Raw genomic sequence first — 13,705 nt, 5'->3', positions numbered from 1 at the left:
TTATTTTGGGTAGATCTCTTTTGCCATATTAATGCCATTTTGTGACATTTATGGTGTTCTTAATATTGATTAGCTACATTATGGAGGTGAGAAACTATGTGAAAATGGATGTGTAAAATTTGTGTGATTTAGAAGCAGCATTTAGAAGAGGACTGGGCTGTTGAGAATGTACTGGGTATGCATGTACCTCTGGGTAAGAGAATGTACATCGGCGTATGCATGTCAGTGACCTTAGAACTGCACGCTTTCCCACTTAAAGAGTATAGAAGACATCTCCATTGATATTGGTGACGCTTAAAATGGTGGAATCGTTCTACTTTCAGATGTACAACTGGTATCTAATTCAGAGCAGAGTTTACTCTCAAAGATGTGATGCAGAAGCCTGCTTGGGAAGCACGGAGGGAAGCTAGAAACTTGCCCAGAGTAGAAAAGTAAAGATGTCACAATGACAGAATTAAAAAAGGATAGACATTAACTTACAAAAGAGTCCATGAAAGATATGCATTCATTCAAAATTCTATAAAGTTCAATATATGTTCTATGGAAAATGAATATGAAATTCCATTACTGTTCCATGGGCAGACAAATACAGTTTTAAATCTAAGGGGAAGAATTTTTCATCAAATGTTTATGACACTCTATAGAGGTACTTCCTATGGCCTGAAGCAGTAATGTCAGAGTTCTGGGCTGCAAGAATTTGATGAGCATCAAATTTACAATTTAAGAGATATCTCAGAATGATTAGCTCCTACAACATATGTGTGAGTGCTAAAACTACAGCCCAAGATGCTAGGGTGTCAAAATAGTTGAAAGGGGACAATCCCATTGCAAAGCAACGCTAATCATTCTCGAGTCAGATACAGGAATGCATTGTGCAAGGGGGAAAATCAGCAAGAATGAGAAAAAGTGGCACGTAGGAGGCAGGATTGAGGGAGGTCGTGGCCAGAGAAATAAAAAAATTAGACAGAATTAAATGACTTGCCCTCATCCAGTCCAAAGCATGGTGAACAGCCAAGGTTTTATAGTGAATTAAGTTAGTAATTGTTGTAGGAAGTGAACGTGACCTGGATCACTGTAAGTAAATTTAACCAAAGAATTAAAGAAATACAGGGTTTAATAAACGTTGTTCATTGACAAGGATACGTTTTCTGTATTCAATTTCTGGATCTTGAATATCGTTTGGTCGGTGATCCCATATGGAGAACTGTAGACAGTTTCTGCATATTTGATATATGTAGTGATCATATTAAAAGTTTTAAAAGTGGAACAACTGTACAGGTGTTAATGAGAGCCTGTTGTGAATAGGGTATATGCACAGACAAAACTGTTGTTAGTTTTAAATTATTGATGATTGGAAACCACCAAAGGTGTGTATGTTATTTATTACCCTACCTTCTCTCATAAAAAAGGCACTGAAATGTGGAAACCATCTTGGTGGTGTGCTTCGCATTTATCAATAGACAGTAATTGCCTGGAGGTTGCACAGTTGTTCATGTTTGTTGTTTGAAGATAGCAATCATTTCTTTGAAAGTGCACAAGTCCACGTTGCATGGCATATACCTATGGGTATTTTTCAAGCAATGCATCACGTTCACAGACACCACTGAACAGTTGCTGAAACATTGGCCCATCCAACATAAGCCAAGCGCACATGCAAAACTCACAGACCACATTGCGTCTTACCTATGGATTTCTGCCTTCTCATAGTGCCTCGAGGAATGCCCAGAAAAGGACCTTGGGGACTACTCGGGACCGTGGGTGGCATTACTGGAATACCCTGTCTATCATACATTGACTACAAAAAAGAACACAAAATAAGCAGACAGTATTAAAATGACAAGAGATCTATCAATAATAGAAGAACATCATTACAATCAAGTTGTCTGTGAGTGAATTTCAGCTCTGGTCTTAGTGGAAACTTGCAGAACTACCTACTCCAACATGCACAGAGACCACTTACTCATATCTGTCCCATGTCCTTACTCGCTCAGCTCTGCACTGCGACCATTGCTCTCAATAGGTCTCCTTACCTTAGGGATTTTGCAGATTGATAGAGGCAATGTTGTATTTTTTCTCTGGGACAATGAAAAGTGGTCACAGAGCACATGACAGATGATCGCCTGACATTTCCCTATAGAAATCCCGGCAAACACCATTATAATCTTCTTAGCTCGCAGTACAGATGATATATAGATGAGCTGCATGACTGATGCATTTACAACAATTCCTGCCACAAAATGCATTCTGTTTGCATTCTTCTATTGATAGAATTATAGCACTGTACATGAAATCATGAAAAAAGAAGCAATACAGTGTGCAGTGAATATGTTGTTCATTGGATGAAAATGAATCCTGATGGCTGACACCTATTTTATTCCTAGTGTTGCTATGCATATTTTAAGTTTTTGTTTGAAAACCACCTTGCGTGGTCTACTTGTGTATCAATAGGGTTGAAGAAAATTGCAGTATGCCTTCAAACTTTTAACAGTATAAACTGAAGAAAAGGGCAGTATGTTTTTTTTAAATCCTATCATATGTATACATGTGTCAATTTTTCTACATTTTTACATTTTTTAATGTACTGCAGATCTGTTTAGTGTACTTTATGGCTTGCATATAGTTTCTCTTTTCCTTTGCCAGACGCAAATGCCACAAGGGTACTCATTTGTTGGAACCAAACATCTGCATCCAGTAACTATTGAGATTTAGATTTCCACAAAATTACTCTTTTAAATTTGACCATGGTTAGTGATTGTACAACCTGTACTAGAATGCCCTTTTAGCAGTAGTAGGTGGCACATAAATGTATTTATACAAAAAACAGAACAATGAGGAAAAGCCCTTCTGGGCACACCGCCATTTTTAAGGTGCGAACATTGCTTTCTCAAGCGGATTTATTTTTAAATTAATACCAGTATTTATAGAAAGTCTGGGAATTGTGGCACCTGAAATTTGAAGCACAAAAAAGCTTCAAATGTTAACCACTTGCACAACAACATCCATGCCCACCAACCACTAGCACAGCAACGTTCACTCCCACCAACCACTGGAACAGAAACATTCACACCCACCACTAACATAATAACATTCACGCCCACCAAGTACTAGCACAGCAACATCTACACCCACAACCACTAGCACAGCAACGTTCACTCCCACCAACCACTGGAACAGAAACATTCATAGCCACTAACCACTAACAAAATAACATTTATGGATGAAATCTGTTTATTGATTTAAACATATAAAGTACAGCAGCTCGAAGCACAACCAATACAATCATCACCTCGACCCAGAGGCCCTGAAGCAGCCCAGCTATGTCAAAAGGGACCTCTCATATGTCTCCTCCTTGCGACCCGATGAACAGGTGGATCGTGCGCGTAAGTCTGTTAAGTTGCGAACTCCGTACATAGTAATACAAACATATAAATAACTAATAAAACACCAACATTTCTTCCCTCAAGAGGCCACGTCGTCCTCCCGTCTCTCCGTTCCCCTGCACCGCCCCCCCGCATAGCCCCAGTCCTCCCTAAAATCCAAAATAACATTTATGTCCACCAATTACAAGCACAGCAACATCCATGCCCATCAACCACTAGCACATCAACGTTAACTCCCACCAGCCACTGGAACAGAAACATTCACAGCCACTAACCACTAACAAAATAACATTTATGTCCACCTATTACAAGCACAGAAACATCCATGCCCATCAACCAATAGCACAACAACGTTCACTCCCACCAACCACTGGAACAGAAACATTCACACCCACCACTAACATAATAACATTCACGCCCACCAAGTACTAGCACAGCAACATCTACAACCACTAGCACAGCAAAATCCACACCCACCACCCACTTAGCAACAACATCCACACTGACCTACACAAATCTGTATATGATCACTTTTAAGTCCCTAGATAGGCTTCTGTAATGTTTTCCTGTAAGATGCCTGTCTTTACATATGGATCAAAAACGTCTTGAAACTTCAAAAGTTATTTTTATAGTCTAAACCCTATCACAAGGTCTTCCCACACTTGCACTAGTGTGGCAGACAAAAAAGGCACACTGCAACAGGGATAAGCCCCATCAAGATAAAAAGATCTGCCTCACACGCGGCAACAACAAGGGCTAAGTGGGCTGAAGCAGGAGGGGAATGAAGAACGCGAGATCCTTAACGCAGCTTAAAATAATCGTGGGAACAGACACAGGTGGTGGGCTTCTTCAGGATGTGGTGCTGTATCATTTAAATACATATAAGATGCTGAAGAAGCATCTCGTTGCCTGGAAACAAGGTGGAGGACCATGTTATCTTAGCTTCTGTTGTGCCACCAGTGCCTGATAGAGTCAGTGGCTGAAGCCTCATCAGGTGTGAGCCACCTCCATCCATTACTTGATACAGGTATGGACCGTTTGTTTCTCGTGATAGCGATGTGCCTGGCTGTGAATGTTCATGCACTCAATCCACATAAATGCCAACTGTACCCCAGGCTACCTCTAACATGTCAATAAAGATCAGGCTACGACTTATTTTGAGGTCATTCACAAAACGTACAATTAGAGAAGCCACACTTGCAGACCCATAACTAGACCAAATCAAAATGCAAGCGCAGTTAATCTCAAATATATGGAACCCACCATATCGTAAGAGGATGTACAAACTCCGGTCTCATTCTCCCTCCCTAGAACAATAAGTGGATGCTGCCTTCTTGTGTTTATCTCCTCCAGCAAACTATGTTGCGAAAGGCAGCAAATTCACTACCTGAAAGGCACTATACGTATACTTAGTGAAAGAAAACCAATAACCCTAAGGTTTGAGCTGTCCCTCACGAAAGAAGACGGCCTTGGTTCGTTCATTATGGACACTGGCAATAATTTGAGTAGAGCTAAATTCAGAATCTTTAACTTTTCAATTTCGACTTCCATTTTTCACATCCACAATGACTGCTAGAAACCGCATTCTTGTTATAGATAGATGGCTATGGGACTTCCCTTCGCTTGTCACTAATGGTTGCTGTTTTTCTGGATGGCAGGAGGCTAAGTGAGATGCAGCTCGATATCACATACTCAGTTTTAAAATCAGGTCAGTTTACAAAACAGATCAAAAGAACTCTATGGGAGGCTGTCGCTCGTGTGAGGGGTACAGTACATCCTCTATGTATCTAGATTGCTTTTGTGATGCAATGGGATGACAGAACTGCAGTCCAGCCCAGTTCCAGCGGGCTGATGCCCAGTGGGAGGCCCCATACAGGGTTCCAAGAACAAATAATCCGCCCCTGTCGGCTCCTCTCATGTAGTAGCACAAATGAGCTACACAGAGTGATGGAGTGTTACTTATAGATTGCATGCCTGGTAGTTGAGCACCACTGGTTTGAGCATCACATCTTCGTTGTTGTGAATAGAGACTAAGGATAGACCTTAATCACAAGCAATAGGACCGTATCTGAGGTTTTATATATCAGTTAGGGTCAGGTTGCTCTTCATGAGAAGGGGTTAGACTACCTTCAGGCAGTGCTTAATTTGTAAATAAAAATGTGCCGGTGCCCAAAGCCCTTCTCTTAAACATGCGGCTGATGCAATTAAATGTGCGAGCACAGTATACTGAGGAAGCGTAATCCTGAAGCCATCTCGGGCCTCTTTAATCCATTTACAGCCACTCCCTGCCCCTTCAGCTCACGCTTGCAGCTTTCTACTTTCTCCCTTTGTTATGCTTTTTCGTTTTTCCCTTCATCCGTCTTTCCTATGTGTGTATTTTGCTCGCAGCAAATGCTTGAGGCAGAAGAATAAGTGCCGGTGCTCAGCACCGGAAACAATAAGCACAAATTAAGCACTGCCTTCAGGAATGGTTTGGGAATCCGCTGCCCTCTAATTAAAATAAAATCTTGCCTGCGGGAGCACTCCCATTACACTCAAAAAGGCTATTTTTGACCTTTTTCCAGTAATCTAGTCTTACCTCGCCTTATGCAAGCACCGGTCTGACTATTTCAGATATGGTAATAACAAGCTCTTCTAAATAAAATGTTAATACGAGGCAATGAGGCCATGCCCCCAGAAACGAGGAAGCATGGCCTCAAGCACCTCCAATGTCACTTTCTTTTAGTTTACTTACATCGCATTCCAATTGCACAATTGATGGAAGTCACAGCTGTGAGTACAATCACTGGATGGACATGGAGTCTACACTAGTCTCCAATCGACGTCAGCAGGGTTGATATCATCTGTCTGTTGTGCAGGACTTCCATTATGAACCACTTCCAGTTCTACTCCTCTCAATGCACTAATCAGTGCACTACATTTTCATGATGAAGATCAACACGTGTGGGTGTCAATAAGCCACTCACTTTTATTTCAGGATTCGTCTCCTGCTTGCCACTGATTGTCCTGCTCGTTTGCCTTATTAGCATTCCACATGCTTTAGTGTTTGTTCCCCTACACGTCCACCCAGAAGGGAACCAGTGACTCAGGAAGGTCAGACGAATTGGTTGAGGCAGCAGATGTTCAAAAACACAGTCATGCAGCAGAGCAAATTTCCCTCTACATTAATCACTTTTAAACAGTCTTCATTCACACCATGTTGTTTCTCAGAGGGTGAAAACGGCATTACCTGGACACCAAGTTTTGCTCAAGAAAGCCTGATCAGCTATATTTTTCCTATGCTCTCAAACTTTTTTCCAGTGCATTTGTGGCTACTAGTGTCTGAACTGATGTCATTCATTTATTTCAAGTTTATTTTACTAATAGAAATCATAAAACATTTCAAGGTAATACCGTCTTGTAAGAATGTGAATTATTACATGGCATGGTTGTGCGAAATCACTATGTAATAATGTCATATATCAGGTGCTGTCAGGTCCTTTTGCAAAGCCTTAGCTCAGTCTGGGGTGTGTGTGGCACAGAGCAGACAGGCGTTGTCAAAGGAACACGTCTCTAAGCATTATGAAGTACCAGAAATAGTAAAGAGGAAAACACAATACGATAAAAATCCAACACAAAGTTATAAAAATAGATTATATTTTTATCTTTCAATAGACACCTAAACAACAAGAATTTACCAAAGGGATCTGCAGATATGAATTTTTAAAGAAACCATAAATCACTGCTTTTTCATTTAGTGCAATAATGTTAGCCAGAACAAGCTATACAAGTTGAAAACAGCTATATTGGTACGCTTGGAAGTGCCAACTCTGACAGGGGACCCAGTCATAGGGACCAGACAGATCCAAAGGGACAATTACCTGCAACTTTTAGAAGTCTCCATTCCAGTTCCAAATCTTTCGGCAAGACCACTGTTGAAGTTATTCGAGTTGTCCGGATGCAAGGAATAGATGATGCTGAAGGATGCTTAAGATGCAGGGGATGTTGGGCTGGTGTGATGGTCCTTCCTGTGGCCTGCCCCTTGGTCCTCGAGCTTGGGTGGTTGTCTTTAGCCTCAGGGGTCGAAATCCAACAAGGTCTAGGCAAAGTCCAGCACAGGTCCAGCTGCCAGTGGTCAACTCGTCTCCAGTTACAGCACAACAAGCTGTTTCCTTTAGTTGATGATAACTTTCTTCCAGGGTGACCAAACTGCACTCTGATGACCTTCACAGGTCCAGCGAAATCAGGGGCACCTCGTGAGGGTTAGGACTTGGTCTCTCATGCTGCTCTTCTGCACCAAGCACTGGTCAGGCTTCTTAGCACTGGGCTCTCAAGGGTGCATGCTTCTCAGATTTTATGGCCCTTAGGCTGTAATGACAAGGCAGGCAACTGACTCTTGGAGTCACTCCTTCAGGCTGGTAGTCATGGGCAACTTTTCCATAAGTGGGCACAGCAAGAACAGGACTCTCTTTGAAAATCTTCAGATGCAACAGGTGCAGTCCAGTCTCTTTTTAGGGGTCCAGGGAGCAGCACGGTAGTCCTTCTTTGGTCGTCTTTCTGGGACAGGTGTGATGTAAGGTCTGGGTGCCAGGGGTGCCACCTTTATGTCTGCTACGAGCCTAGGGGGTGGTGGCTTCCAAATAGCCAATTGATTACCAGGTTTCTTCCCACCTGAGGACTACTGATGACTACTTCCTATGATGTGTGGCATCTAGTTATCCTGTGCACTGTTATTCCCACTCCCAATATGGCGAGACCCGTCTCTCGGTGTGTGGAGCTCCCTAGCCAATCCCATAGGTCTGGTGACCTTGGGACTACACCTCCCCTTCCAAAACCAGTTTGACCACAGGGTTTCCCTCTCTGTCTGAGATGCCAAGCTGTCTGTATAAACCAAAAGCAGTCCTTTCCTAGTGTGACTGCCATTTGCTCTTCAAAGGCAGCGTGCATGTCGAAGCTTGCCATTTGGACACACACCCATATTGGCCATCCTGCCAAGATGCCCTCTCTTCCCTCTGCAGGTTTTTTGTTCCTCATACTGAGAGTCGTTCTCACCTCTTCCCAGGAGGGCAATACGTTGTCATGAGGACAGCAGCTGTGTGCAACAGGAACTGGTCACTTGAAAAAACTGGGTAACAAGGTAGCAGCTTCTAAAGCTAAGTATGGTAGCTCTAATTAGACGTAATTACTATCCCAAGTCTCACTGCGAGGTGGCGGAAAAGCCAGTGTAAAAATTCCTAACACTTGTGGTAATTAGTTAAAGCATTTAATGGAGATCTCTATTCACTCACAATGTGATTTCAACTAATAATTTCTGTATTCCATTTTATGAGCTTCACGGCCTGTTGCCTTTTTTTCATTAGTGGAACAATTCACATTTTGCCAGTCCCACACAAACATTTCCCATTACATTTTGGACAGACCTTCCTTCATCGGGGAGAAATGTTTACAAATGCTAAAATGTGAACCTAAAACTGCTGTTAACCAGAGAAAGTTAAATAATTAAATAGAAATTTCTGAAAATGTCTAACATTGCCATTTGTAAACCAGTTACATTAAATTAGACCTGGGCAATAAGTTGGGCTTAATCTAACAATTTTTGATACCTAAAAGTATCATTATTAGTAGTCCCATTTGGAAGTTACTCCATACTAGCCCTACTAAAGTTAAAATGACAATGCGGGGTCTTCACCGCCAGGACATATAGTCATCAAAACACAGGTCCTTCATTTTAATATAAGGCCCCCTGCCATTAGGGCTTGTAAGGCCTACCTTAAAGGTGACTTACAAATATTAACTACAAAAGTCTGGGATTTGCCAAAGATTGAAATAGCAAGGTCAATTCTAGCAGTTAAAAAACACTCTACCAGTCTGTAATGGCAGGTTGGGAGTCGTGCTTTGCTTTGTCACACTCGTGGCACAATCAGGGCTTCAGTCTGCGAGGGACTCTTTAACGTACAGGCCCTGGGTGCTTATGTCAATTGGGTGTAAGCCAATTAAACATATACTTTTAAGTTTTAAGGATCAAACAACTGGCATTGGGGCCTGGTTGGAGAAAGGCAGCAGCAACAGTCCAGATGTTTGGGGTGACCATGCAAAAATGGGCTAAATACATTAACAAAATTGTGCTAAAATGCAATTCTGAAATAATGTATCATACAAAGGAATATATATTATAAAATCCTATTCCCATTTAAAGGCTATACAGTCATTTGATCGGGCTCTATAATCTAGGCAAATATTTCACAGCCTAAATGTAAACATGTTGCTCACACTTTTCTTTCTCCTTTTCAAGATAATGTTTACAGAATCCCTGTGAGTATAAGGAGTGCTAATTTGTAATGTTCTGTTCCTCTCTACCAGCAGTATTGATAAGTTAATCCTAGGTATTTTATGGTAGCTGAATCTTGAAAAGAAAAGAAAAATGTGTTCTGCATTCTTCCTGTCTTCATTCAGCTAAAGGCCGGATAAGGTTAGCCCAGCCCATGCTTTTGATCTGGTCGCAATGGGAGTGAATTTGAACACAATCTATTTTCAGGATTCTGTCTTCTGCCTAAGGGACAATATTTCAATATGGCTCCCTTCCCAGCAGCAGACAAGGTGGTTTGAAGATATGCTACACCGCTGCACTCTGGCATCTGTCAGCCTTAGCATGAACATCTGAATGGCTTTCTCTTTACAGTCCTTACATATTAGGTATATTCAGCACCTTTCAGGGATAGTTCATATGGAAGCACCCATGTCAGCCTACTTCCACAGAGACAGCCAGTCGAAACAGATGGCATTAAAAAAAATCATAACAGACTTTTTTTTTTTATTTTTTTTTTACATGCACTTCTCTCTTTACTGTTGGCCTGCCACAAGGCATCCCAAGACACCCCCTACTTTTTTCCTCTCTTCTTTGTAAAAGGTGAGCGGGCCACATGCACAGTCATGAAGTGAGTTTGTGGTATCATTGCCTGCTTCCGCTTGAGATTCTCTAGCCCCTCAGTTGCCATGCTTAAGCTATTAGGGAACATTGGACTGGTCTTTTCTGTTGGCATCAAGAAGTCCTGTCTTAACAGGAAACATCTGGCCATGCATTATCGCGGACCAGATATCAGGGGTAGTAGGGCATTCCACAGAGCCTGGGGCATTTGTTTACCTGACCCTTGTGTGGAGGCTGTCAGATGACACGACTCGGCTCTGTTGGTGATACCCATGACACTGCAATGCCAGTAGAGGTACGGTGCTAAAACCAATGTTTGCAAGGCTCCATGTTTGGTTGAAGATGGGTGAGAGTGAAGTGGCACAACTGTGACCTCTCAGAGGAGGACATCATCCAAAGAGATCCTTTAGGCTTTTACATAGCAGATCGGGAATATGAACTACGGGCAAATATATCCAAGGGGCACAGACGTGTGCAGGTATCTGCAGTCCCTTCTGCTTCACTGGATATGCACATGCTTGGTTAGAACAAAGCCAGTGATGTAGGGTCCCTTCCCTGCATGCAGTGGTACACAAATTGATGTTGAAAGAATAGACTGATGGTGACAAGTCAGCTTTTCCATGGCACATGTTCCAGCTATACTTTCCCAAGGTTGAATCTCTGCTGGTAAACAGAATACTTAAATCATCTGTGTTCCAAGACGAGGCTTATCCCACTGACCCTATGGACAGGAAAGTCTAGATGGAAGCAAAGAAGTCGTATGTTATGGTGAACTTTACTCTGTGTATGCATTTTTTGGACAAAGATACTGTTTCATTTTTAGTAGTCTGGAGGGATGGCGCCCAGTTGTAAGGAGGTATAAAATTGCAGGTCCACTTCCTCCTTTACCTGACATATGACAGTATCTGCTCATTTGCACATACTTTGGGGTCGGCTTACGCTGCCAGGTGCTTGATGTCGCTTTTCCTTCAGAAGATGGAAGCTGCCCAGGAGTCAACTGCTTCCTCTCCCGTTTTGGAGCTGACAGTTTTTTTAGTGACCAGCTGGAGGAAATGATGAACAGGTCACCTAAGCATTGCAAGGTTGTGGTTCCTTTACATCCACCATTTGGTAGGTGAAGTTTTTTTTTCTTTTCGCAAGAGGCCTAACCAGCCTTGTACTGATGACTGTCGTCCCTTACATGGGAGGGTCTATCACCCATGGAACTTCTTCTCCCACAGATCTCCAGCTCTTTCTCCTGCACCTTTGTGAGTTAGAGTCTCTTTTTGTGTCTTGTGTCTTCTTTCAGTTTAAAGAAGCTTATCCTGTTCACCCTGACCAGGTGGATGTGTGCCGCCATCACTTGGTTTATTCTTCAATGTGTACCTTAAGAATTTGATCCCTTCATATGTAGGACTGTGGAAAGGAAGGCTACGAGTGGAAGTAATGAAGGCTAGTTTCAAGTAGTATAGGCCACATACCCAAACATATACCCATATATTCCTTTCTTGAGTGATATAAGTGCGAGGTAACTCTTGTAGTATTCAGGTTTAGGAGTAATTTACCAATACAGCAAGGTGAAACCACCTAATGAACCCTCTGTAATGAAGCACTCAGTGTCTTTAACTCTCCAGGAGATGTCACAAGTCACAAGAGTATGTGGCCAATTACTATAACCAACTATCTTTCTTCCACAAGAGAGTGAACATAAAGTGTATTAGGGCTGCATCAGACTTTGATCCCTCCTTCTTCAATATATCCGTCTTGTAATTATAGGAGGAGAAACCTAAAGCCTCTGTTTCCTGAGGAAGGTTGCAACAAATGAATGATGCAACAAGGTACGCCACTAAAACCTCAAACACATGGTCCCCATTTACTTTATCAATTACGTTTTTACTGTGCACTTTCTATTGAGTTGTTCAGGGGCACCTTAGGGAATGGCACTGCATATATTGAAATTAAACATAAATGGATATTTGGGCAACTAACACTGTAACAGCACATGGAAGATATTATTGATTTGAAGGGAAATTACGGTGGCATGTAACGTAATGGTTCGGACAGGCTAGATATTCACTGTGTATGTGAGTAACAATTAGCCTTTTGGATCCCATTACAAATAGCAGTCATGTGTACATCTTCATCTGGGCTAACTGGATCATGGAGTTTATTTTCTGATGGTCACACCACTCTTGTGTTTACCATTTTCACTTCACATTTAAAATTTTAGATTTTTGTAGAACGTTGTGGTTCATCATTGTATTTAATGGCTGACTAAAAAAGAGAAACACCGATGGCACTAGTCTAAAAAATATCATAACATTACCCCTAGGGTTTAAACCATATTCCTGAAGTAAGTTTAAATATGTGTGGGGAGTTCTCCAAAAAGTCTGTAGTACTGCTGGGAAGCTTTATGGGAGTAATCACAGCTGAAAGCATTTGCACAAGTGTAAGTAGGATTGTTGTGTATATTTACCCATGTGCATTTGTTTATTATGAATGAAAAGTTACATAAAGTGCTAGGTGTCTCCTTTTGGCTACATCAGAGCACTAGCCAAAAGGTTAAACATTAACAGTACAATGAAGTGGGAATAAAACTCAGGCACACCAAGTAGAAGGATGACTGTGCCTGAAATTCATCAGTCATCAACCCTGATTCGTATTGAGTTCAGCCAAAGGCAAGTATGAATAGTTTATTTTTCATACACTTCCTAACATGTAAATGGTTGGGTTAGAATCTCAGGCTCAGTACAATCCAGAGTCTAGATCTTGAATGCTCAGTGATCGTCTACCATGTTCCATCCCCTTGAACGATCACTGGCTGGCCCGATGAGCGTCTATTGAGTGAAAGGCTCAGGTTGGAGTGTCAGTGCCAGTTTCTGGTTGTAAACAGAGCCTCTGAGCCAGTTTGCTTCTTGGACACCGTTAAATACCTTCCAGCCAACACGTGTTACGCGGCGAAGGGTGCCGCTTCTTCAGGGCTGAAAACAACAAAAATAAAATACAATAGAGAAATTGATCCATCATTGATATTAAAAATAAGGACCAAGTACTCTCCCTTCATGAAGCCTGATGGCATAAACATTTCCCATTATTCCCCCTCTGCCTATTTCTACCCTTCGCAGCGGCACACGTGTTGGGTGGAAGCTTTCGTTTCATTGTTCAAAATCCACTGTGGCTTTGAAGAATAAGAATTGAACCACTTGTAATTAGCAGCAACACTTGTAATTAGCAGCTGACAAGAAAGATATTTCTGTGGCATTGTAGTATATACAAAGGATGAAAAATTGGGAAACCTTTGTTTAAGACAACAATGGTTTTGCTGCTAATATTTGTATTTTCGTGAACATTTGTAATAAACATAGAATTGAATTGAAAAATATACAAGTGTATATGCTCCCAATGACATTTGTGTTTATTTCAATCTGAGCATACCAATTTA

General features: G+C 41.7%; 1 protein-coding gene across 2 annotated transcripts in view; it reads right to left on the bottom strand.

The window, feature by feature from the left end:
• SHANK2 (SH3 and multiple ankyrin repeat domains 2) overlaps positions 1-13,705 on the bottom strand; it is a 2,270,638-nt gene that overhangs the window by 98,064 nt on the left and 2,158,869 nt on the right. For both annotated transcript variants that reach the window (XM_069221873.1, XM_069221874.1), the window contains one exon: positions 1,684-1,795. In XM_069221873.1, the coding sequence (XP_069077974.1) occupies positions 1,684-1,795 (112 nt within the window). The remainder of the gene's footprint in view (positions 1-1,683; positions 1,796-13,705) is intronic.

Source organism: Pleurodeles waltl, chromosome 3_1 (genome assembly GCF_031143425.1).
Source record: "Pleurodeles waltl isolate 20211129_DDA chromosome 3_1, aPleWal1.hap1.20221129, whole genome shotgun sequence".
NCBI lineage: Eukaryota > Metazoa > Chordata > Amphibia > Caudata > Salamandridae > Pleurodeles > Pleurodeles waltl.
This window is presented reverse-complemented; position numbering and strand designations above follow the sequence as displayed.